General features: G+C 42.4%; 1 protein-coding gene across 50 annotated transcripts in view; it reads right to left on the bottom strand.

Annotated features, from left to right (window-relative positions):
• LOC110973034 (uncharacterized) overlaps nt 1-27,416 on the bottom strand; it is a 173,678-nt gene that overhangs the window by 81,560 nt on the left and 64,702 nt on the right. For 42 of the 50 annotated variants that reach the window (XM_087130110.1, XM_087130109.1, XM_087130113.1 and 39 more), the window contains exons 2-8: nt 23,815-23,913; nt 22,507-22,611; nt 8,009-8,107; nt 6,742-6,840; nt 6,079-6,114; nt 4,552-4,650; nt 3,257-3,361 (exon numbers count right to left, since the gene is read on the bottom strand). In XM_087130110.1, coding sequence (XP_086986236.1) covers nt 3,257-3,361; nt 4,552-4,650; nt 6,079-6,114; nt 6,742-6,840; nt 8,009-8,107; nt 22,507-22,611; nt 23,815-23,913 — 642 coding nt within the window. Of the gene's footprint in view, nt 1-3,256; nt 3,362-4,551; nt 4,651-6,078; nt 6,115-6,741; nt 6,841-8,008; nt 8,108-14,011; nt 14,259-22,506; nt 22,612-23,814; nt 23,914-27,416 lie in introns of those variants that run through there. The other 8 variants (XM_087130106.1, XM_087130149.1, XM_087130112.1 and 5 more) reach the window with 5 other exon arrangements.

Here is a 27,416-nt window from a genome sequence, read left to right as displayed (position 1 = left end):
AGGAGACTGATGGTTAGAGGAGGGGTTTGTAACTTTTAGCCAAGGGTTCAAATCCACCTGGGGCTAGGAACATGCACATGTATGCATGATGTGTCCTTGGGCAAGCCATTTTACCCTATTTGCCTCTCTATGCCCTAGAGTATACATGTACATGTAAATGGATACTGGCATCAGCTGACGAGGAAACTGCAACAGACTTCAGTGTGCCATCCAAAAGGAAGAGAAGTATTTTAAGTTGTTTCTTGCTGAGGAAATTGATAATAAGATCTGGTCTGATGAGCCATTCAGCTCGAGGCAAGGACTTGTCACTCCCTAATACATATTTGCATTTTTAAAAAATCAATTTCTTCCTCATATTTAAAAATCAAGGTCTTTGGAAGCTACGTGGTCCCACTATAACAAGCAAGAACATATGATAACTTTTCAAGGTCGTCTAATGATTGACAAGGAAAGGAGATATGCTTGAGGCGAGATGACTGCCACAAATAAACTAAAAAAAAAAAAAACCAAGCCTTGCCCACGAAAAACAAAACCAAAATTCTGAACAGAAACACTCAAGGTCAAATAAAAGCAAACTCCCTTTCCATTCGAAAGTACTTTCTGTTGTGTAGTACATGTGTAACGGAAACAGAGATATAGAAATTTGACATTCACCTCATGGGGTCGTTACCTGCTTGTGGAAACGCTTTTGCAACTAACACTTCAGGCACCTCAAGCATTTTTTGTCGGTGATAACAGTGTACCAAAAGTTCACACTTTCTTCGGTTATGAAATCACATTCGTTTTGCAACAGTCGGGAAGAATAGATTTTGTTTTCGGGATTGATTTACTTCTAAAAGAAAGGATTCAGCAAAAAATTTGTAAGGAAATCAAGTAATCTGGTTAATTTTTTCCAACCCTCATTTAATAAAATGAATGTGATATTCTTTCCTCAAAGTTGGGTGAAAATTTGGCACATCTTTCTCATACAGCGAAACATTCAGTGAAAAAAAAAGTAATGCACATGTACTCACTTGCAGATGAACCTTCCAAACTAAACACTTTTCAACAACACATGAATTTCTCTCGAATAACTAATTTTTTTCCTTGTTTTCTCATACAGGTATGAAGATTCATGTGCGTCTTCAAATCTTCCTTGTACTGAAATGCTAACGGCAAATTACTTGACACAAATTCACTTAGAAGTTTGAAAAGACAGACGATACAAGACGTACACAAAACGGTGGAAAAAACCAGACCATCACTGAACTACATGTACGGTGCAGTGTTGATGTGTCAAAGGACACTGCAGAAGAAATAATCAATTAACCTTTTCTTCGAAAAAATTTAAATAATTGTCTAATGGCAAATTAGGTAATTTTATGGAGGTTGTATGAACAGTAATTAAAGCCCAGAAAAACTTACACACAGCTTTTTGATGTAAATCTGACAGCCCGCATTAGGTTTCAACCTTAATGACTCATAACACAACTTCATGGCTCACAACTTCATGATTCACCCTCGGCCTCAGGCTTCACAACACGAAAATGGGACCCTAAAAATTTGACAAACACAACTAACGGAACAAACAAGGTGGGGGAAAACTACCCCTAGTTTGACTTCAATTTCAAAATAGCCGGGGTAATGATACTGCACACGTTCTTTCAGCCCAAAATGACTTTTTAAAAGGCATTTAAGAACTGTGTCAAATTAAAATATGCAAGAGCTTTTTTGTATGACACGATGCATACTGCTATATGTACGTACATGTACACATGTTGAAGTGGATTTAATACAAGCACGTGCTAAACTGTGAGATTTTTGTTTCAAGGTGCAAGATCGGCCATCTAATATGCTAAATCTACAGGGAAGTTGTGAACCTGCTCAGACAAAATGCAGCACCAAAAAAAAGAGAGAAAATTTGTGGTATCACGTTCTAAAATATGCCAGTACTGTACAAACCATAAAAAGTGTGCGCCCCAAGTCAGTAAACAGAGCAAAGGCCAAAATGAAAGAAGAAAAATTAAAAAAAAAAAAATAAAAGCTAAAGTGCACTGTGACGGGAAGACTGCGTGAGTGCCAGAGAGCACAGCATTCTGTCATTCATACTGTTAATTGTGAGTCTAGTGTTAAGAACAAACCACTTCAAACAACATGATAGTGCCAAGTATGAACTGTCTAATCTACATGTACAATGTAATAAGGCCACATCTCCCCTCATGCAGTTAAAAACTATCACTGAGTCCAGGAAGTCAACTACTGGCGTGCAGGTAAGAAACATTGCCAAACATGCCACAAATGCTAATGCTAGAGAAGAAAACTCTTGAGATGGCTGGGTATGTGACCGGAAGCCCCCTCCCTTCCAAGGGCAAATCTAGGACTGGAACTCAAAAATGAAGTGCAATTTGTACAAGTACCTTCACACAGTATTCCCCAATCTTCACTTTGCAGTATATATTCCACACAGCAATAGTGAAAATTCTCCTGATTTTTTGTTCAATTATTCCCCAGGGATATTGCGCATCTACTGTACATGTACTTTAAGATCCCCTATTAATCTGACAGAGAACCCATCAAAACAACCAAACAGTTACCAAATTACATCCCCCTACCCTCTCTCCCCCCCCCGTCATCAAACATCTACATCTATACCCCACCTTATCAGATTCTGCACTCCATGAGGTCCAAAGTTAATAGAATCTTCACCCCCAGCACACTAAAATCCAACCACATCCTGCCTCATCTGTAATCCCTTCCCCAGGCGAAGATTCTGCGTGCACAACAAACTGCAAGGTTGCCAGCAACCTACCGGTAAGTCTGTTCACGCACCCCAAATTGAGATCTATATTCGTCCATGAGCAAGCCCATCCCCAGCCTCCTAGTCCTAACCCTAAAAATCTCTCTACGTGATGCAGGAAGAAACGACTGTCGTGGGATCACATGAAAGAGCCCATGATGAGCCGAACAAACATGGTGACCAGACAATGACCTGCAGTGCTACATGAACATGTACGCAACACACAGTTGGGTGGACTAAACTTGCATCTCGACAATACTGGGTAAAGGAGGGTATGTCTTTCATTGTTTATCATTAGTACAACAAGGAAGAACATACACATGATACATTGGTGAACATTTATCCAGACAGAAAGAGGTATAGAGAGAGAGAGTACACTACAGCTGTGGTGGTGATGATGGTGTGTTTATTTCAACGACAATCTTTCACAACCACTCGTACCAAGGCAAAGAAAATACAAGTTTTGGCTCACGTTCTCACCTCCTGCTTGGGAGGGTACTTGGGCCGTGATTGGTGTTGCAAAAGCGTTTCCACGATTTTATAATGGCCCTGCTGGGTAGCCACCTCGAGCGGCAAAAATCCGCCCTGGGAAAGGTAAGTCGGAGCGAGGGTAGTAGGGGAGGAGGTTTTTTCACACCATTAATGGGGAGAGTGAGGTTGAGGGAGGAGTCGATGGGGACGTAAAATTCAGTTGGCAAAAAGCCCAAGGCAAATTCCAAGCATGCGTGCGTGAGAGAAATGAAAACGTTAAAAAGTGAAAGAGGGAATGGAGGGGTACAAACCGCTGTACGGCAAACAAACTTTACAGTGAACTGTTTTGTGCAATGCCATGACGATGTGTAATCTCCATCTTGAGACTGCCATCAAGTCAACGATGATAATTCCTTACATTCCTGTGTCCAGTTTAATTGAACCTTTTGCTAAAGTGTTTGAACAGGAATGTCCTCATTTCACCTGACTTTTCTCTAATATCATCCACTGCACAAAAGTTTTTTGGATCATAGAGACTGTATGATTGACCATCTTTCATTGTAGCAGTCTGCCTGTGATGATCTAATAATTTTAACAAAATTGATAAAAAAAATTGAACCACTTCGTTGCTCTATGGCCATGGCCTATGAGTGACAAAAAAACAAGACATGTCAAGAGAAAATGCAGATTTCCCTGGTTTAGTAGCTGGGTCAAGCTCTATCGTATCTGTGGTAATACTCAGTCACATGACTGGTTATGGAAATGTTAGACTTCCCTCAAGTTGACCTGCAACATTGTGATACTTTTGACTGATAATATGGATATATTATCAGTCAAAAGTATCATGAAGTTTGGGATTACACTAAAACTGGATTGCAATAGTGTGGCTTGAAAAAGACCAGAAGCTATCACCTGACTATGGATTGAGGAGCTTTAAATACTGTCCATCAACATTATTTTGGCAGTGGAAAAAAATCTTATCAGGTTAGTGCAAGGTCTTATCTTATCGGGTCAGTCTCAGAGGTTCATTCCAGTTAGCCCTGTTCCGGTCTTGCAAGCAGTATGAAATAATGTTCCACAGATAATCCATCTGGATTCTATTGAGAATTTTGTCCAACCACATGTATCAAGAGGCTTTCACTCTAAAAACAAAATCATTGTTTTTTCCCCCTTCCCTTGTTTCCTCTTCATGAAGTGTGACTTGCAGTTACTTCTTTCAATTTGGATGACGGCAAATATTAGCATATCTGTAGAGAAACGTCACAGTGGCTGGAAAAAGGCTAGCCAATCATTGAAAGTCTTACCTCCGTAGCCAGGTTCTGGTTGGCATTGTGGGCTAGAAGGTACTTGACCACTTCACCGTGGTTTTCCTGGGCCGCCATGTACAATGGTGTGAAGCCGCTCTGTAAGGCAAAGGTTCAAAGGAAAAATCATGAATTAACAACCCTTTTAGAAGTAGGGCACGTCGCAAGACTCAAGACGATGCAGACTGATCATACTCTTGACTACCGTACGTGGTGGATATGCAACAGATCATTTGGTTGATTTCAACCAACTACAGTATATGATGTAATGATTTCCAACCAACTGCTTTGTTGATTGGCAACCAGCAGCTCAGCTCCTTTGCAACCAACCACTCAGTTGATTTGCAACAACTGCCACAATGATTTGCAACTGACAGCTTATAATTGATTTGAAAGAAACTGCTGATAGTTGATGTGCAACACACTGCTCAGATGATTTGCAACCAACTGCCAAGTTGATTTGCAACCAACTGCTTTGTTGTTTGCTATCTTCAACTTTGCAGTGTCCGCAACAAATAGTTTTGACTAGTCCCGACATGTTTTTCAATGAAGTTTATCGAGACAGAGATTTGTTTTGCGAGTAAACTCCTGCTGATGCCATGAGTATTTTGATGAGAAAAAAATACAGTGTGAAGAGGGATGGATAATCTGAGATGTGACAATTTTCTGGGAGCGAAAACTGTGGCAAGTTATACATGTATCCATGTAGGTAACATGCAACCAAACTGGCGATCCCATGAAACTATAGGATCTGACATGGCATGTAAGCATTGTGTTGTTTGACATCTATGGAAATGTACAAATGTGGATGTACGTAAAAAATACAAACACATAAAAGATTGTTATTCCATTAGGCTTCCTGCCAACCACTTCCACTTCCAAATTAGTTTCATTAGAATTGACCCACATACCGACACAGCAAAAACCGACATTATACATGTGCGTATTTCCTCCCTGTAACACTTTTTCCCATTTTTCCCATGACCAGCTCCCACTGTCACTTCTGGCCAAATTGTCGTCAACTAAGCGCTGTAACAGCCTGCCTACAGGTATGTCTGCATAAATATGAGGCCGGAAATTTGCAAAATGTGGGTGTAACTATAAATGAGATCTGCGAAAAGAGGGTGTAACTATGATTGCGATGCGTATGGGGTGAGTTCATGAAACGGTGGCAAAAAGTTGCTGCAAACTAAAAAGGTTGATATTAATAAGTAAAAAAGGAATACTGTAGTGAGAGGTAACTTCACTAAGAGAAACTCCTGCATTCTACCGTAGGAAATCTACCTTAAAAAAGCTGTATTACGGTAATACGCAGCAAAATCAAAAATGTGATTAGTGCTCGTCTTCACTTTTTTTTTTCTTTCATAAATACTTAAAACTTTGATAGAGAAACAATAAAGGCACACTCTAATGATGTCTTCAGACAGGCGGCGTGATCGGCTGCTTTGTGAGCATGATCAGAATGGAAATGAAACATGGCTTCCCATTGGCTCATTGCTAGTTGGTGAACATCTCCCAATAACTCACCTGTACACCGTGGCGTCTTGGCTGGTCTTTACGAATCTAAGAGTGGCAAAATATGGTTCGGATATGTACACCGCATTTTCTTTTTCCAGGGCTTAATTTTTTATATAAAATATGCAAATGACCGCTGGAAGTCTACGAGAGTAGGATTCTGCATTTGAATTTTTATGCATTTCTCTTTAAGCCATTAACTTTCAGTCAAATCCTGTGAAGATGACAGAATGGACCACTGCAAGGTTTTCTTAGGATTACTTTTCATCTTAAAATGTTATCTGTGGAAATCCAGGTATTAATTCATTTGAACATTTCATAAAGCAGCCATTCACCAGTACGGCATTTTTGGGTGCATAATGTCGTGTTGGCTGTGCACGTCCATGCACGTTTCGATTTGAGTAGCAGCTCCATGGGAAGAATGGGGAGTGGGGTGAGGGAGAAACCCAACAGGCTATGCACTTGCGCACTAGTTGAGACACACATGGAGCACACGGAAAGCACAAGTCAATTCATCTGAATGCGCAAATCATGTGCATGGTTACAGCGGCATCAAAACATGTCGGCCCGGCCTTTCTCTTTTTCGCAAGTGAGGGGGCACTCACGCAAACTGTTGTAAATGGCATACATGATGAACCTACATGTACAGCAGCAAAGTAAATGAGCTAAACCAACCTGTGACTGTACGTTGACATTGGCGCCGTGCTCCACCAAGGCTTCCACAATGGGCTGCTGGCCGGCCAATGACGCAATGTGAAGGGCAGTGTTTCCTTTCTGAAGGGACACAGGGAAAAAACGGGGGAGGCAAAAGATTGAAAAATTACCTTCATCCCACGATACAATTGCTGCATATTCTTCACCTGCCATCTTTCATCACCTGAACACAAAGTGCTTGATAGATCATGCTGCCAGCAAAGGATTGTGAAATGCCAACTTCTACTCTTTCATGGTGAGTTTCTCAGGACCTTAATACATGTATACTGTAGCCCTTTTTTATATGGAACCAACACTTCAATGGCCCATAGAGAGGACGTGACCCTTACGGATGACGACAGTGGTTCTCTCATGCCCATTAAGGACAAGTGTACATCAATCTCAACGAGCACTGAACTCAACCAGCAATGTGCTGTGTTGGTTTTTTTTCCTCCATGTACAAGTCCTGCCAGTTCAAGGTCACTTACTTCACTTGCTTCTTCAGTTGACAACGGTAATTCATTCACGGCATTGCAAAGGAATGCTCGTACGGCGCAAATTGGACACGTTCCAAAGATGTGACTGACAGTTGGCAGGCAGCTTTTGGCGAGTCTGCATTCACGTACACGCACATGCAATGTCTTGGATGCAATGTGAGCAATTCTAAGCGGCTCAAAGCGACATTCTAAACCACAGTAATTGGGATAGTTCTCAGATATCTGTTGATGCAATTTAAACTGAAACAGACTGCGTTTTCACTTTCAACCAAAATTACGTCAATCGCTGGCAAGGAATCTTGATGACATTAAGATGCAGGTGAGGATGAATCCTTCTCACATACTGATCAAATTCAATGCAATGCCAGCTTGCAGCAAACAGCATTCTGTATAAACCTATGCATAATTCCAATCAACTTCCAAAAAATCTGATTCTAATCTTTTTCGTATCAATTACAAAGGTTATGTGCAGTCATAGCAGCTAACACTTTATCTCCTTCAGAACACGCATTTCAAAAGGGACAAGAGCTACCGGTACTTGTAAAGTTATAAAACTCGAATTTTAAATACCTGCTGGGCCCAAGGCTTTATGCAAGACGGGTCTAATTTTGGTATATCTTTTTAAAACTCTCAAATGCTTATGCCCAAGCAACTGGACGGAAAATGGTGCGATCCATTTCTCACATCCAATGCTGGCTAAAATTCCTAGCTCGGCAGACAAGGCGGCCAAGAAAAGTTCAACACTTTTGTACCTTAGTGGCAGCATCCACATTGGCGCCTCTCTTCAACAGCTCCTTGACGATGTTCAGATGGCCCTCTTTGGAGCTGAGGTGAAGGGCGTTCAATCCGTTCTGCAGGCAGAGAGCAAACAAAATTTGTGATTAAGAAGCATTTCTTAACATGCATACAACATGCGAGATCTTCCGTGTCAACAAATACTGGCGCTTCTTCAAACGTACAGCACTAGTACACCCGACTTTACCACAATATACCTATCCAAATTCATAAATGCAGTGCAAATCCTTCCACACTTACCCACATCTTGACACTTCCATTTTGCAAGTCCATATATGTAGATGCACGTATAAATACATACTTCTTGGCACTTAATGTTTCATATCCACATACACAAAAAAGTTTGCTTATCAACTTTGCTGGCATCCTGAGCTTAGAACACAGTCCCTTACAAGGCCTTGTACAATTTCAAGAAAATGGACCACAATAAAGAGCATGGTTTCTGCCCTTAAAGCACATGTCGGGGTCTATGTATTTAACATTAACCCCACTCAGGTGAGCGTAAAAATTGTATCGAAATTGGAGGATTGAGGACTGTTAGGGGGTAAAGGATCTGTACACATAAATGTGTGATATTCGAAGTCTCCAACATGAATATTCCACTGCGTTATTAAGAACACTGCACATTTGCGGGAATTAGCAGGTATCAAATATATGTACATGTACCATGCAGGGGCACAGGCACAGGTACATGTACATGTACCATGCAGGGGCACAGGTACATGTACATGTACCAAGCAGGGGCACAGGCACAGGTACATGTACCATGCAGGGGCACAGGCACAGGTACATGTACATGTACCATGCAGGGGCACAGGTACATGTACATGTACCAAGCAGGGGCACAGGCACAGGTACATGTACATGTACCATGCAGGAGCACAGGTACATGTACATGTACCATGCAGGGGCACAGGTACATGTACATGTACCATGCAGGGGCACAGGCACAGGTACATGTACCATGCAGGGGCACAGGCACAGGCACAGGTACATGTACCATGCAGGGGCACAGGTACATGTACATGTATGTGTACATTATCCAATGAAAAATTGGCACGTATCATAATCCAAAAGTGCTCAATACAACTCTGCAGATCCATAATAAGTACTGGAAAAATTAGGATACCAGTTTTAACTTTGGCATTTTCTGGACAGACTGTTTCGTGCCGTTACGTACGGCACTCATCAGCAGAATGACAAAGCACATTATGTAGCTTCTGTCATAATGTATGTGTACAGTATGTACTTACTGCAAACATGTACACGGTGCTTGTTTCTCTCCAATGAAAAAATTCAATAGTGATTCGGCATTCATTCCTCACTGCAGCTCGGACAGCGAGTTTGTCGCCGGCGGCAACGAGAGGGACGCTGGAAACTCAACACACACAGACACATGCCGCTCGGGGAATTTACATTTTAGATTTCATTGGTTGCCTTAATCTCACTCTCCACTCCGAGCGCAGCTGTACGTGTACTCCAGTAACACAGGGAGGACACTTGAGAAGAAAATTTGTCAAATTCTGGGGACAATGATTTGTTGCAGGAATTTATCTCGCACAAAACATTAGATGTAGCAAAATCGCACCCACTCAAGTGCAAAACTGATGCTTATACAGGTACATGTACGGTACATTGTAATCTAAAAGAACAGGTGCAAACATGTTGCCTACGGGTTTTCCTTTTCAACCTGAGGAACATGGTCTCCTATACTAGTAGGTCATTTACCTGTACATAAACATGTAAACTGTAGAGCACAAATGTAAAAAGTTCCAACAGAGCATGTTGCCTTTCTAAGAGCAAATGGTTCACTTAACCATGTTAACGTACATGTACATTTAGATATACATGTACATCTACTGTACCAAACATGCAGCTCCACATACATGTCAGTACAAATCATTTGCAGTTGAAGCTGAATGCTAATTAACCCATTCTTCCCCCCCTCCCAATTTAAGTTACTTCTGATTTTTTTCTTTTTTTTAGAACAAGGGCACTGGGGAAGGTAGGAAGATTCTAGTTTCTGGAGACTTTTAATGCAAGCTTTCAGCTTTGGAAATGTACCCACATCCCAATACACTCACACATTTGCTACTGAGATGCACTTTAGTGTAAATGCATAATCCACAGACATCATGAATTATTAGAAAGCTTCAGTCAACTTCAGAGCAAAAATGATCCCAAGCCTGGGCGATAATCAGGGGCGAGCGTGTGGGAAAATGTTCATCCCCCTGGCCATGAGGATTTCACCCTACGCTGAACTTCGATGGGAACTGAGATAAACAGCACGCTCAAGAACTGTACGTGAATATTATAATGCAGCTGCCCTTTTTTCTTCTGCTTTGTTGCTCCCATTGTAATTTTCTTCTCTTCCTTTTCTCTTTTATTTGGGGGAGGGGGAACGGGAATCAAAACTTGTTTTTAACATGTCCAAAATTTGGAGTGAGCGTGCACACTGCCAACTTATTTCCATTTCATTTTCGGAAAACTGACCAATTCTCTATGTTGGTATCTCTCCATATGGTGTAATGTTCATCAGGTCTTTGAGCAAAAACGGTAGAAAACTGAACAGAAAGCTGAACAAAGCTTATTTACAAACAGCAATGGAATCCTCAAATGGAGACCAAATTCTACTGCACTCCCATTACAGTTGTTGCGATAAATAAAAACAAAGAACAAGACACTAAACCATCACAAGAGCCGTAAAATTGATACCTGCATTAAACAGGCAACCTACCTTTTTTAAAGTTTCGGTTATGACAATTACTTCTACTTTATGCTGGTATTTTTCCATTTATTTTCCTTCTTGAGCTCTTGTGATCAGGATTTCAGTGCACAAACCTTGTCAAAAGCCATTACATTTACGAGGGGGAAAAACGGTCTTTGTCCAAAATAAGGCAAATTATTAACATTCCGGTATTTTTGAAAATAACGCACAGAAAAAAAGGCAAACATGAAAATTGTATGAGGAACCAGATGAAATGCCAAACTACGGTACTGCCGCAGGCAAAGAAACATCGCTCCACATTTGATTTCCACCAAAGTTCCCCCAAAGGGAATATCTGTGATAGTCATTTGTGGAGTGTCCAAGTAAACAGGATTAGGCCACACTTCTATTTTGACGTCCAATGTTTTTCTACCTGTGTTTGTACAAGTCACTGTCACCTTTTTGGCTATGCAGAGTGGCATTTCACTCTCAAGTGAACAGATCTGTTTTGTCAGGGGAAAAAATAGGCAATGACATTTCTAAAAGAAAAAGATCCCATAACCGCCTTCAAAATCGCAGTCATATCCTTTTCTAAGAACAAAAATAAACATTGAATGTTTTCTTTTAAACTTTTCAAAGAACATCAACAGGCATGTGATTAGCACCACACCTGAACATTTTTAAGTCCTAGCATACTGGCACCCCACCCGAACACTTTTAAGTCCTAGCATACATGCACCACACCCGAACACTTTTTAGTCCTAGCATACTGGCACCACACCCGAACACTTTTAAGTCCTAGCACACTGGCACCACACCCGAACACTTTTAAGTCCTAGCAACACTGGCACCACACCCGAACACTTTTAAGTCCTAGCAACACTGGCACCACACCCGAACACTTTTAAGTCCTAGCAACACTGGCACCACACCCGAACACTTTTAAGTCCTAGCAACACTGGCACCACACCCGAACATTTTTAAGTCCTAGCAACACTGGCACCACACCCGAACACTTTTAAGTCCTAGCAACACTGGCACCACACCCGAACACTTTTAAGTCCTAGCAACACTGGCACCACACCCGAACATTTTTAAGTCCTAGCAACACTGGCACCACACCCGAACACTTTTAAGTCCTAGCAACACTGGCACCACACCCGAACACTTTTAAGTCCTAGCAACACTGGCACCACACCCGAACACTTTTAAGTCCTTATTCTCCCCCTCCTCCCTCAAAAAAAACTCCCAGAAACACCTGTACTTGTCCATTTCCAGGGCATTTTCAGCCATTTTTTGAAAGGTTCTGTCAAGTAGTCAAGATAAACAATGACCTGCTGTTATGAGTGAGTTTAAAAAAGTTCTAATGTGTGTGCTCATATCATTGATATTGAATATCTGTTCATTGTAAGGGGCACCTACATGTACATTGTAGATATAAACATGATGTACATGTATATTCCAAAGGGGGGCAGGTTTCTTTCCCTCTGTGTAAAAAAAAAAAAACAGGAACAAGTGTCACAGTCCTTATGCATCTTTTCATCTGAAAGTGTTTCTAAAAACACTGCAAATGTACATATAGGGCTACATGTACTTGCAAGTTTATCTGCCTTATTTCTGTGTCTGCAGGGCTTATTAATCAATGATTCCTCTTAACCTCGGGGGCACTAAGCGCCGTTAATTAAGCGCCATTTCCTGGTTCGACAATCAATACTTGTTTCAGGGTTCTTGCGAATTGGCACAAACTTTCAGGACCAGTAAAATGCTGGCTGTTTTCTCCACCACTTCAAACCTGGGTATGGGTGTGTATGTACATGTACGTACAGACCAGAAACATTCTTGTTTCGGAGAAAAAAAATGTTTAAGTTGTGAAACTATACAATCCTGGACTACAACTTGACAGCCCAAGCAAGAGAGGACATTCCAAACATTACAAATTGTCTACATTTTCTACTTTTCAAAAGCATTCGGAGAATGAAATTAGCCCAAAAAGTGGGCGGATAAAACACACAGCCCAGATAAATTTCATTCTGCCAATACCAGCTTTCAGTGGGACAAGGTCACATGCAAACATCTTCAAAGTTTAAGTATACAACACAGCCCCAAAAACACCAAGATGATGTGGCCTTTGGGCTCTTTTTCCCTTTTACTTTTCCCTCAGATGTTCTGTCCAACCAGTTCTTCTTTTGGTCTGCGAAATACCTAAAGTGGTCAGAAAATGACAGACATCCAACTGTCATTTCATGCTCTGGCATTAATCCAGGTGTAAAGTGAGAAAAAAAATGAAACAACATACAGGGCAAGAAATGAGTCCAACTTTGCACAACCTTTCAACTCAAGCCTTCAATCTGCTCGATGCAATACCAACAGTGACCACACCGATTTGTTCCCATTTGTCAAGACAGCAATAACATACACCCTGACTTAATTAACTCTCAACCTGCCGCCAACCCTTGTGCTTCACTGCTTTCCCCAATTTGCAGCCATTTGGGCACACGGAGATGAAGAACAAGCACGCATGAAAAGCAAGACTGAACTGTAAAAGGGTCATGGTCACGAGGCGAGTGCAGTGAACCCTACAGCCTGGCCTGGGCAGAGCTAATCCACTAACATACCCCATAAGATGGCATGCACCAAGGTCAACGGCCTTATCACCAAAATCAAATAATCTGGAGAAGCAACAGACAGACTGGTTGGACAGCTGCACGTCCTTGGTGAGCCCTATAATACTGTGCCATACATACAAGTACAAAAGTGCAGATGTATCAACGGCCAAAATTTGATAGGGCCAAATTTGGTGCGAGATAACACTGCATCAACCGTGCTCTTCCAACACAACCCATCTTCATAATTTGAATGTGTATAGGTGATGTTACCTGTTTTACAAAACATGCGCACAGCATTTGCATGACTTGGCTTACCAGGATAAAAGTACATGTAAAACGGTCTACTTGTTCGTTCTATAGCGCAATGTACAGTGTATCTCTTTGACTAGAAAAACTGGTACATGTACATAACATGTTTCAAGTTGCTCTTTGTCGAAGTGCCATGCCAGACAAAATGAGGCAGAGATTTTGCAGCAGTTGCATTGGTGGCCTGCAAACGCAAACTGCCAATCTATGGATCACAGGTCACAGATAAAGAAAGCTACTATTTTCCAGACCTTCCACAGATTGAAAGAACAATTTGTGCTGCCTTTCTCATGCCAAAAATCAAAGCGCAAAAATTGAGAGAAAACGTCCAAGCACTCCACCTCATCGTAGCATCCATCCACCAGGCCTCTCATCAGGCAGAGGAATATCTCATCCAGGATCTGCTTCTGCCGCCTCTTGAACTCAGCACTGGACCAGTGGTTGGTGGGCACCTCTACCTTCATCTTTCCCAAGGACTTCAGTTCCCGCATGATTTCCATGGTGGCAGCCATTCCTGTTTTGTTTTTGCCTGGCTTCAGTCCAGAGTCCTGATTCTTACGTGGGCGTGACTTGAACTTAGTGGGCCAAGCAAGAGTAAATTCCCACCAGCTCAGCAGACGAAACACGACTGGCAATTTGCTCACAATGTCTGGCAGGAACTTAGTGTCTGGCTCTTTCAGAGGAACTCTAGGGTAAAATAAACGTTATAAACTCCCCTCCGGTAGCTCATACGACTCTTAGCATCAGTATAAAGGACTAGACGATAAATAAATACAGCAAAATACTGAAATGTACTGAACTGCATCTACAGCAAGATCTCCAGTGTTTTCCTTGTCAAATTTGGCAGCAAAGTCATTGAAAAATCACACGTGCTGCGTCTCCTGGAGCCTTTTATTTCTCATCAAACTGCAACAGAGCTAGAAATATATCGCCTCACCAACGTTTCTTCCCCCCTGATTTGGTATTTATATGTGTTAATATTAAAGATAACTCGCGCAGAACGGTAATCCCGTGGTACAGCATCTCCGGCATGGGATTCAAGATTGTTGCTCAAAAACGCGCTGTGCAACAGTCCAAATACACATCGACGCAAATCCCGGCACAGACAGGAGAGCATCCCAGATCCACATGTATTAGCGCATGCCCAACTGAAGACTTGCCGGTGTGTGTTTGTGCAGATGTATCTCGGAGATCAGGCTGAAGGACTGCTGGAGACCTTGGACATTTGATGAGTCTTAAAGCAGACCATGTCTACACGGTATTTCCTGTCCAAAATCCTACTTCTGCATGCTCCATCGACATCAAATACGGCCGATTCTGAACTGAGGCAAGGATCCTTGCAGGAGCGGATCGTGTTAGGTTACGCGCGCTAACAAACATACATGTACATGTACACTAGTGTACATAGATACATTTTAGACTTTTAAAGTACTTCTAGAAAGAACTGCATCACACTGTTTTCCTTTGCATAGATTTTAAAAAGTCTCCCGGCCTTTAAATCTACTTGACCATTTGCATGATGCTCTTTGAAAGATTCAGGATTTTGAAATCATACATGTACTGTATATGATCCAGTTGGATATTGAATTCATGGAGATCCTACGGCTTTGGCATATTTGTCAATTTCCATTTAAACTGCACCCTCTAAAATATAAAATAAAAACTAAAGCATTTTGATCAGAAGCAATTCAGTCACTCTGCATCTGTCTGAATGTCACACTAAAAGGTTGCTGTCAAAACTGACACCAAATCACAACGGTGAAGACGTGATGAGAATCGCCGGGAGACAGTGCTACAGTGACAATGTTGGAAGCCTCCAAAGACGAAAGTATCTATCCATTTTTTTTCTCCCTATTCCTGCAGCAACGGCAAAAAGGCACAGGTACAAGCAAATATCTCAGGGTCCAGACTCAGACAGCAGAGCGATGCAGCAAGTCACAAAATCATCTCAGGAGTAATGGTAATATCAGATGTGCCTGGGGGCCTGGGAAGCATCAAAGCCCAACAGACCCTCATCCAGCATTTCTCCCCATGCACGAGGTCGGGACAGAGATGGCAGGCCCGTTCCTGTCTAGTTGACTGGCTGACCAGCTCGATAATGTCGCGGCTGGCTACTGGCCGCTTGACTCTGATGTCCCTCTCTCTTTCTCAGACTCAGCAATCGACCTCTCGAATTCCCAACACGACACCAGCCTCGGACAACTCTGGCGCGTAAATACTAATAGCTGAGCCACTGTTTACAATCCACACTTATCGGCCGGGTCTGAATGGGTTGACCACATTACAAATTACACTGTTCTGAAGCTGCACCAGTCCTGCTGGCTAAAGTACGGTTCAACACAGTATTGCGTTACACCCTTGTGATCCTGACAGCAGAGTTGTTCTGGAGTGTTCATCCCCACTGCCTTGCACGTGCACACAAATACACACTCATCCCACAGTGCAATGCATCCTGGGTAATTGGCAGCTTCCCCTAAACTCGTGAATCAGCATGCCGGATCCCTCCAACCTAGAGCACACCTGCCAATGGACAGGACGTGGCTTCCATTCGACAGAAACATCTGGTGAGGGAAAAGACTAGGGGGGAGGGGAGTTAGTCGTCTAGTCCAGAGATAATTTGTGAGCAGTGACAGTTCCAGAGCACTACTCTGATAAATTGCATAGACTCTTCTCCAGTCTTCACCTGGCAGTTTTTTTGGTGGGAAAGAAGTCTAGCAGATGGAGTCTAGCCTTACTCGCTGTGGCTTGGTTGCCTCAAGTTGAAACTTCCCCTCATAAATTATCTCCCTAAGTAGAAATAGTACAGGACTATTCCTGAGGCCCTGCAAACAGTTCAAACATGTACATGTACAAGCCAATGAGCTACATCCCACAGTTATGATTAAACATGCTGAGCTAGTAGTACCATAATGCATCCTTTCTACAGCAAACTTGATAAAGGCCTGACTGTAGCATATATAACATAATCCACAGCAACAAGATGAGTAAAGTTGCCATCTCCCATCAGCTTCTTTCAGTTGCTAACTGGTACAGTGGCTGTGTACATATCACCACTTAATCTGCACAGGTGCGTTTACGGTAAGTTCATCTGAGCTGCCAACTAGAGCACCATGTACAGGTACATCTGCAGATACATGTATGCATGTAGTATGCATTGGCAGAGGTCAAATCATCATAAATACTGGTACCCTGACTAAAACCCCAGCCACTGTTCAGGCAATACAATCAGACGGACACTTGCAATCATGCTCATAAATGGAATTCTGCATACTTAATGCCCGACAACAGCAGGCAATCACAACGCCAGGCAAACATTACCACTAATTAGTCGGACAGATTCCAACCTGCGTACCCTAACCAGCCAGACAACACCCTCCCCCCCTTCATATTTTCCTCAATCGATGCCAGAGGGTGAAGTTATTGATGCCCTCTGTGCCTCCAAGCTTGAGCGGTCAATAATTAAGTTGTGGGTTCAATTTGGCGAGTCTCTTATTATATCTGGGGGTAACGTGTGTACGTCAGTCCAGATCATAGGCGCTAATGCAGTGACACTTTGATCTGTTTTAGGACTGGTGGTGTTAAGGAATGCAATAGAATTGATCAAAATTGATGTGTTCTCTTAACTGAGGTTCACAATCTGTTACAGTTTTGTGGGTTCATTTATGCAGTCCGTAGCAAGGTAAGCGACGTTACCGTCCCTAAAAGCTTAATTTTCAGTACGCAAATGCAGCGAGTGAAAATAACAAGCACAATGTTCAGGACAAAAGTGCACAATTTTCAGATGTTTAGCACAGAATGTCGTTTTAAAACATGAATCTGTCTGTAAACATTCCAAAGAATCTTGGCAAAAAGATTAAGTTTCTCCTAGTCAAATCATTCTGTAAGCTCCAAAAATTACAAATCATTTCAGAAACTGCATCGGCCAGTTCTAATTAAAATGATAATTTTCTTTTTGAAATAGAGACTTGTTTTTCAAATCATGACAAATTCATGGACATGTTTATACATGCTGTCACAAAAACAGTTGTTTCAGTGACACATGCTCGTCAATTTTTATTTTCTTTTATCTATCTCCAAAATAACCCCGTGCAGTTGTTGAGTGCACTCCAATTTGCTGAGGCTGGTAATGAATGAATGAACTGCAACGGACTCTGTCCCGGTCAAACTTGCGCTGATCCGTGAGTGGCTTTTCTGAATTGACCACATGCATTTTCCCAGGGTATCCACCGCACAGCGTGATTGTGAACCTGCGTTGCCAATTATCCAAATGGGGCAAGGATCGAAGGAATACCGGGGTACCTACATTTTAATGATGATCTTATGGGAGTACCCTTGTTATAAATTTTCCGTTTGGAGAAAAAGATTTCTTTTTTAATTACTGGTGGTGTGGAGCACTGTGTTTACTGTCAATTGACTGGATCCAAAGAAATGACTTTTCAGGCCATGTTTTAAGTTTACGTTTGGAAGAGCATACGACTCTCCGTTGTGATGTGCATTACCCAGTCTGGCAATCCTGATGAAGATGGACAAAATGTGGGTAGAAAAATGTTGAGATTCCCAATGATTTCCACTGTGAAAAATTCTTTCACAGACCCTTAACTAAAAACTGGTTACAGGCACTTAAAAACTCAATTTATTAGAGTTGGGTCAAGCATGTGCATGTATAATTCACACTTATTCACAAGGAAAAACAAATAGGATAACGCATCATGATTTCCCAGTTGAATAACAAGGTAACTTCTCAAAATACATGTAATTCAATCAATTTCATCCAAGGTACATGTACGATGTAGCCCCCTTTCGAATTACCCCCCCCCCCCAAAAAAACCCTATGCCACTTCACTTCCAACCAAGTTCAAAATCTGCTAGCTCACGGTGACGGTCAAAAGAGGAGCCCATCAAATAAATTGCTTCCTTTCCAAATTGAAAAGACAAAAACTCAACCACTTCGCAACGGCACTCCCATTAAGGGCTTCCACGGGACAACCATCCGCCCACAAACTTAATTTGGCCTCGTTGTCTCCGAAACAATTGAGGGGAACTTCCAATAAACCTGGTGTCGTATCCGGCCAGAAGCATTCTAGCATGCACACACACACACAAATTCACACCGTAATAACGACAGGAAAGGCAATTAACTGCATTGCAATGGACATGAGTAAATTGTCTGCCCCGGGAAAGAGTGGATTATCCTGGCAGCTACACACTGTACATGTACGTGTAAAAAGGGCGTGATCAGCATCTGTCCCAAGGAAAATAAGTTAACAGACATCAGGCTTCTAGAGTACATGTACATGTAGTTCTTTTCCCCCTTTTTCCCCCTTTAGTTATTCTTAGAGACTGGAAAGAGAACCATGGGAATTTGGCTGAAAGTGCACATGACAACATTAATGTGCTGGTATACTGTGCTTGTACATTAACATACATGTACATGTACATGCAGAAAATAACATCAAAATGACAAGAAGAACAAATGAGAATGCACAAGGAATTTTTTCACAAATCAAATTTACACCAGAGCCTTAATATGTGTTTACCACAATGAAGCATAATTTTAGTACATGGGTAATTCCATAAATAAGGGTCCAAAAGTGTGACATTTGTGCGTCCCTGTTGCATCCGACCTTTGTTATTTGACATGGAAATATCACCGGAATTGTTTTCAAACTATCACTATTTGTCTGGCAGGTAATTTACATTAATTCGTCACTCTTTGAAATTAGAAAATGTGTTCTGAACTTACAAAATCATATGTCAGATATGAGAGGGGAGCGGGGAAAAAAATGGACCCCTAATTTATGAAATCACCCATATAAAAGTATACGCATGTGCCTAGAGTGATTACATCAGCAATTCAATTTCTTCAAACTTTCTTCAGATACAAGCAGATCATGTGAAAATATGTACACAGTGGATCAGTAAACATTTCCACTGCAAGTGCACGGATGTAATCCTTTAATATCAAACTTGGAATTAATTTTTTTAAACAAGAGAAGTTTATTGATTGGTGTACTGTCTCATAAGAGCACCTGAAACACTTTTTTTCACAACTGTGCAACAAATGCCCATGCATGCAAAATCTTACCTGTACATATAAAAGACAACACATACTTGTACATGTACATTTGGCCATTTTGAGGCATGGTATTCCATGTATTTGTATGTTCATGCACATTTTACCAAGTTTAACATGCACATAGGTAAAATTGCACTGTGCGTATACAATACAATTATGTCAGTGCCCCCTCAATTTATTTCCACACCCCTATAAAAGCAGTGAAACAATCCCAACTCATCTGCATGTCTTTCACAAGGATATCACACTACAGGTATGTATTATAATTCAAGACTTTTTTATCACACCTCATGTGCACAATGGAATAGTCAGTATATACATGTAAGTTTGGCAAACAGCCAGGCACCTACATGTAAATTGTGCAGGAGGTCACTGGGTCAAAAGACTGCACCAATGAAATGGCTTAAATACATATTAGTTGGGTGTGACCGAGAATAATGAGCCAGGGATGCAGTAAGAACACTGGCTCTCCATGGCCAACAGAGGGGGCTGTTCCATTTGCCTGCTGTGAAAATTTGATCTCTCACACTTTTGATCTTGTCAAGCAGAGGGAGGAAAACACTTGATAGTTGATACAAAAATGAAATCCCAGGAGTTGAAAGATGACATGAATGTGTGAATGCTAAAGGAAATACAAATGATGATGGTGTGTGTCTAAACTTTGTTTCAAACTGATTGGAAACCTGCACCACCACACCTTCTAAATTCATAGCTTTTCCTGATAAAATTACATTCATTTTTTTCAATTACAAACCCAAGCCAAGTTTCATGTTCCAATTGCTTTTTTTTCTGAGCTTACTTCTGAGGGCCAATTCTGCATTAATCACTACAAACTGCTGTTTAATGCATGTGTCCCCACAGCCAAAACCAGCCATCCTTGACCACAAACCCTTTACGGAAGGTCATTTTGTGGTTACTGGTGACCCATCTACATTGTGTCCATTCAAGAGCTGGTGACATGTGATTAATGAACAAATAGAATTCACCTCAAAACAGTTGCATCATAAATACAGGTACACGTACATGTATAGCACTGCAAAGTTATACAATCGATTCCCCATACAACTCCATACTCCTGCCATAAAATATCTGGACTGCCTTTGAATAGTACCGAATCTTCTCCAATCTGCAAGTCTTCACCCCTACCCCCTCAAGACACTCTATTTCAAACCCTAAACTTCCCCCATTACTGCTGCCCTTTTGAATGGTTTGGCTCCTTGTCTAAGTTAAGAACCATTTCCCTAACCTCCCGCATCCCTCCCTCATCTCCCACTTTATATGACCTTACCCCCTTAAGCAAAGTTGGTGAACCGGCCGCCGGTTTACCAGAAGTGAGGTTCGGGGATAGGGAGGGATGAAGACAAATCCGTGAAGCATCCAGCAGTGGGTTTTACCCAGGTACATGTACACGTACATGTAACAGCAGTCACTTTTTAGGGCTTTTAACAGCCAACAAGGCGTGACTTCTCTCCTAAATGGCTTCCATCTTGAATCTCGCGCTTGATTTGTTTTTTATACATAAGTAGCAAAACCTGAATGATTAAACCCTAAACATTCAGAAGTCTTGAAAATGCTAAAAAAATAACACTTTTGCCTTATCCTTGCTCCTCATCCCTCATTCAAAATGTTTTTAGACATTGCCAGGGTTGACATCACGGTTGACACGGTTACTGCTCCGTAAAGAGTCCATTATCTTGTCCCCTTGCCTCTTTCCCCACCCTGAGGCTCCCTTATCCATCTCACAATTCCCAAGATAAACTTTACCGCCTTGCTCATGTTGATACCCCTGCTGCCCTCCAACAAGTCCATTACCACGCCCCCTTCCTACTCCTAGCCTTCCTCATTCCTACTTCCCTCCCCCACCCAGAGGCTCCCCTACCCCACCCACAACTCCCCTGATATGAGCTTACCGCATTGTTGGTGTTGATATCCCTGCTGCCCTTCAACAAGTCCATTACCACGCCCCCTTCCTACTCCTAGCCTTCCTCATTCCTACTTCCCTCCCCCACCCAGAGGCTCCCCTAACCCACCCACAACTCCCCTGATATGAGCTTACCGCATTGCTTGTGTTGATATCCCTGCTGCCCTTCAACAAGTCCATTACCCACGCCCCCTTCCTACTCCTAGCCTTCCTCATTCCTACTTCCCTCCCCCACCCAGAGGCTCCCCTACCCCACCCACAACTCCCCTGATATGAGCTTACCGCATTGTTGGTGTTGATATCCCTGCTGCCCTTCAACAAGTCCATTACCACGCCCCCTTCCTACTCCTAGCCTTCCTCATTCCTACTTCCCTCCCCCACCCAGAGGCTCCCCTACCCCACCCACAACTCCCCTGATATGAGCTTACCGCATTGCTGGTGTTGATATCCCTGCTGCCCTTCATCAAGTCCATTACTGTGCCTCTTCCTGCTTCTAACCTTCCTCATTCCTACTTCCCTCCCCCACCCAAAGGCCCCCCTACCCCACCCACAACTCCCCTGATATGAGCTTACCGCATTGCTGGTGTTGATATCCCTGCTGCCCTCCAACAAGTCCATTACCACGCCCCCTTCCTACTCCTAGCCTTCCTCATTCCTACTCCCCTCCCCCACCCAAAGGCTTCCCTACCCCACCCAAAGCTCCCGTGATATGAGCTTACAACATTGCTTGTGTTGATATCCGACCTGCCCTACAGAAAGTCCATTACATAGCCCCTTTGCCGCCTCTCCCCACCCCGGGGTTCTCCTGCTCACCAACAACTCCCCTGACATGAACTTACCGCATTGCTGGTGTTGATGTCTGTGCTGCCCTTCAGGTAGTCGAGTACCTTGTCCAAGTTGCCAGCCCTGGCTGCCCTCAGGAAGCTGGCATTGCCATCTGTCTGCTGCAGAAGACATTCACACTGAACTTAGTCAAGAACCACATTCCAGACAAAATCTCAAACAAGAGCATATCATTATTCATGTAAGTGGCACATGAGGTGTTCCATGGGGAACATACCAATGATGTCAAAGTAAGGTACGTGTAGATGACCAATGTAAAAACTACATGTACTTCTGTAAAACTCTCTCCTTACAGGGCCCAATTTCATGGCGCTGCTAAGCACACAATTTTACCCAAAAGAGGCTCTGTGCATTTCACGGAGACCGTAAGCAGTAAGCGCAGCAAAAGGCAGGCTTACCTTAAACGAAAATTTGCTTAACGTAGTGACAAAAAATGGAAATTTCTATATGCATGCTCCCATGAGCACAACCACGCCAAGCACTGCCATGAAATAATGCTTAAGGTTAACAATTTTTTCTGCTACAGTAAGCACAACTTTTCTGCTGAGTATTAAGCAGCTCCTTGAAATTGGGCCCAGACACTGTAACTTGCCTAAAATATATATAACGGGTTTGCCCTTTACCCAACGTATATTAATAAGCACTGTATGCTCAGTGCTTGTCCGAGAGCTTGCAAAAAATACTCACAAGCTTACTCGGGTGGGACTCGAACCCACGACCTCCTGCTTCCTAGTGCAGATGTCTTAACCACTCGACCACCGAGCTTGCCGGGGTCAGCTGGCCGGTCCCAGTCAAATGAAGCAGTGGGTACCGCGAACTTTTTTTTTTTTAAAGATGTATTTTTGTTTTTTTTGCCTAAAATAGTCATGGTGTAAACTGGCCATCACTGCAACAATAGTACATGTAGCTAACCCCTTTTTTCTTATTTGAGAATACAGAGATATGCAAGCTCAAGTATATAAACTATGGTGTTCCATTTAGTTCCATCAACTTCACACAGAATGACTGAACTACAGGTCTTTAGGTGACTGTTTGGGGCCAGAGCCTAGGGTGCAGTTGCCTGGTTCCCAGGCCGAACAACCTCACTCGGTAATGGAGTACATGACACCAATATAACTTTGATTCCACGGGGGGCTGTTCCAAAAGGACTAGCGCATGCTCTGAACAGCCATTTTGGTTCGAAAGTCAGAAGATGAGTCTCTATTTTCTCTATATATAACTCTAATGAAAGCTGCACAACAGCGCCCTCTTCAGCTAATGCATACAGCCCTTTGAAGTTTAGCTCCCAAGCTGGCCGTACTTACCACCGACGTCTGGGCCTCATCCGGCGAGGGCGTGCTGTCGCCCTTCTGCTTCTCGGGTTTTTCAGGCTTGGCCGGCGGAGCCCCATCCGCATTCTCCTTCTGTAGAGAGACAATAATCAAACAACAGAGGAACATTAATAAATGCTTCAAACCTGCAAGTGGTTCACTCGCTTTTCATTAAAAACTTTTCACTTTTTAAAACGAGTAGAAAATTGATACTCAGTGCAAACATACTGTACCCTACAGTACAAAAGACAGCTCTAGAGCTACAAGCGACTTCATGGAACCAAACAAAATATTCACAAAACATATTTCCATCTGTTGATCTCAAGATGTATCCCTTGCTTGTTCACCACAGAACATTGCTTTAAACCTTGAACACGCACGCGCGTACACAAAATAAGCTGTTCGATTAACTGAAGCCATCAATAATAAGGGAACAATAACTCAACCATAAACGTGCAGGCGTACACGTATACATCCTAACGGTAGCTTTCATCATCTGTGTTCTGCGTAAGTTAGTCTCCGCTCATTATCATCACCAGAAAATGCCAGATTTATGTTTCCAATTCAAAGCTCTTATTCCTTGCGACCACTTAGCAGGTGGTTCTTACAAGAAGTTGCATGCCAATCTGAAGCCAGCCACATTGTCTCCAATTTGTTCGTTTCTTTCTGTTCTGCTCCCCCGAGGCTAAATTGATTAAATGTCTGACAGAAAACATTATGCCATCACTGGTGCTAGACAAAACACCTGTGATTTCCCAAAGGCACACAGTAGCAGCCAGGTTTGTCCTAATCTTTAAAAAAAAAACCTAAGAACAACAAACCAGAAGGATCATTGCTTATGGGTAATTCCAGAAATTAGGGGTCCTTTTTTTTTTTTCCTGTCCCTGTCACATCTGACATACATGTATGATTTTGTAAGTTAGGAACACATGTATAGTACCGGTACATGACTAAACCATCCCCTACATACACCTGTATACAGAACGCACTGGGCAGCCAACACCACTTTTATGCCACTCTGTATAAAAATGTACATCTTGTGCGGAAATTTATTTTTTCGTAGAGTGCTGCACCCTTCTCATGCATATTCATAATGTTCAATGTAGTAGCCACATTTCCATTATCTGTCGAACTGACAGGACTATTTTTAGACAATCTGGGGGGAAATATTTTTATTGTATGATCTCAAGGCTGGCTGCAGAGTGTTTTCATAGCTGTCACTGCAGACAAACATGGCAGAAATGTTTACGGTACATACAGACTGGGGAGGGTTTCAATAATGCAAATGCACGTGTGTGGACAAGGGATTATCTGAGTGATTGTGTCCCTGTGTTTGTAAAAGACCCAGACAGGCAAATATCAACAGCAGTCTCACTGATTGAGCTGGGAGAAAATGCAAAACTTGTGACCCTTGACACATGTCCATTTTAAGATTTAGCAGTACGTTAGCTGTACCAGTAGTGAACGGAGATCATTAAATTATGCAGTTCTGTCGTAACAATGCCACGGAGAATGAGAACAAGATTACATGCCGGAACTTCAATCTTTTGACAACAACACTTGTTCCGAGTTTCAGACAACAACATATTTTCCATGTTTTCAGTGTTCGCCATAGCCTGTTCCACACAGAATTCTCTTGGGTGTACGTGCGGAAATCATGTGACTCCACCGACTAGTACCAACCAAGCCGCAAAACTGCTGGTGCACATTTCTGCAGTGGAATGGAAGGGTTGTGTACTGTGAGTTTGTTTCTGCATTCAATTGGGGACCCTGAACAATAGAGGACAATAAGGTCCCCATTGACAGAGGGTCCCCGATTGACAACTGTGTACAAAACATATGGGTGGTCTTCTAAAAAAGTTAAAGTACAAACAAAAGAGGAACAATAGGGGGTCCCCAGTTGCAGGCAAATACACACTTGTGTGTGCTGGGTTACAGCACAATGTGCATTCATGTCTACTTGTCCTAAAAAGTAACATGTAGGGGTTTTTTGCGGGACCTGTGCTTTTACAAGTAAAGTCTAGCCCTAAATCCAAACTGCTGTGGTGTTATGCCACCCACAGCACCCTCTTCCTCTTCAGCCAGAAGGGTTTGCAAAGCTGGAAACTGGTCAAAGACAGAAGTTCAAGGTGCCCACATCTTGAGCATTAATTACCAAATCTGCATGCTCATCAGAGATTTCTTTTGAGGGCATCTTGTCTAAACAACTGCACCATTTCTGGAATGCATGTAATGAGTAACATAACCATGGTGGGCCAGGCTGCAATTGTTCACTGTACCCACTCCACTGCAATGACCTACATGTACATGTGACTAACTTGCATGCTGAGCTGTTCATTCACTACAGTGACCTTGGCTGAGGACAAGCCAGGGCCACAGGGGCTCAACAACACAGCGACTTCACTCACAATGTCACACACAAACTGTTCTTGGTTCATTTAGTCCTCTGTGGGACACAACTTGATAACTTCTCCATGACTGCAAATAAGGTTTTGTCAACAGCAAGGTGCCAGGTGGAACAGATGCCAAGGTCTAGAAAATCACACAGGGAGAAAACCAAGTTGGCAATTATTGGTATTCCTTCCGTGACTGTAAGGGACATTTGTTAATCCACATTATCAGGAGCCTACATGTACATGTAGTACAGTCATGTTTCAACCATTTTCCACACTAACTACATGTGTACCGTACCGTGTAGTTTCTATCCAAGACTTCCAGAACTACCAACAATTCATAATTATACATGACAATATGGGCGATTCACAATAGTGCGCCTCCAAGACTTTGCGACACGTTGGCCCATCACAACCCTCGAAATTTGTCGACCCTTTTCAAACGCACATTGGGTCGACAAATTTCGCGCACTTTGATTGGCCAACGCATTGCAAACTCTTGGAGGCGCACTACCGTGAAAAGCCTGTATTATAACAACAATCCGGCCAAATATCCAATAACATGTACATGTATCTGTCTGAATACATGGTACATGTACACATATACAATGTACACATGATGAATGCAATGTATGATATTCTTAAAGTGCCGGTACTTCCCAACTAAATGCAGGTCAATTTGTCATCCAGAATTCCAAATTCATCCTTGCCTTTGACCAATGACCTGTTCCTGAACTATCAAATTACTCTTAAATTCAAGCCACCACCCAGAGATATGTACATGTACTCCTATGCTGGTCCATTACATCAAAACAAAGCCAACCTGTCTGTGTCCATGCACATGTACCCCTAGCTACTTGCATGCAAGTACAAGTCACACTCTGCCATGCTCTGTAAGCACATAGACCATAGAGCAAGGACAAAACCTAAGAGTGCTTCTAATTCTTTTGACTATTGAGGATAGTCAAAACATTTTCTATTTCACACAAGGCAAAATCTCTCACTGTGTTATTTCAAAGGAGCTTTTCAAGAGCAACTGGTACCTCAACAGTAGGTATAAAGGTCAACGACTCTTTACCCGGAGGTCAGTCTCATTCACTCAATTTCACTCCCAAAGAATCAGGGGACAATTGCTAAGGAAGATAAACCACTGGACCACTGACAGGGAAATGCCCTTGTAAATGAATGACCAGGCAAGAAGTG

Source organism: Acanthaster planci, linkage group LG19 (assembly GCF_054643075.1).
Source record: "Acanthaster planci isolate LZ-2023a linkage group LG19, COTS_SCS, whole genome shotgun sequence".
In the NCBI taxonomy this organism is placed as follows: domain Eukaryota; kingdom Metazoa; phylum Echinodermata; class Asteroidea; order Valvatida; family Acanthasteridae; genus Acanthaster; species Acanthaster planci.
This window is presented reverse-complemented; position numbering and strand designations above follow the sequence as displayed.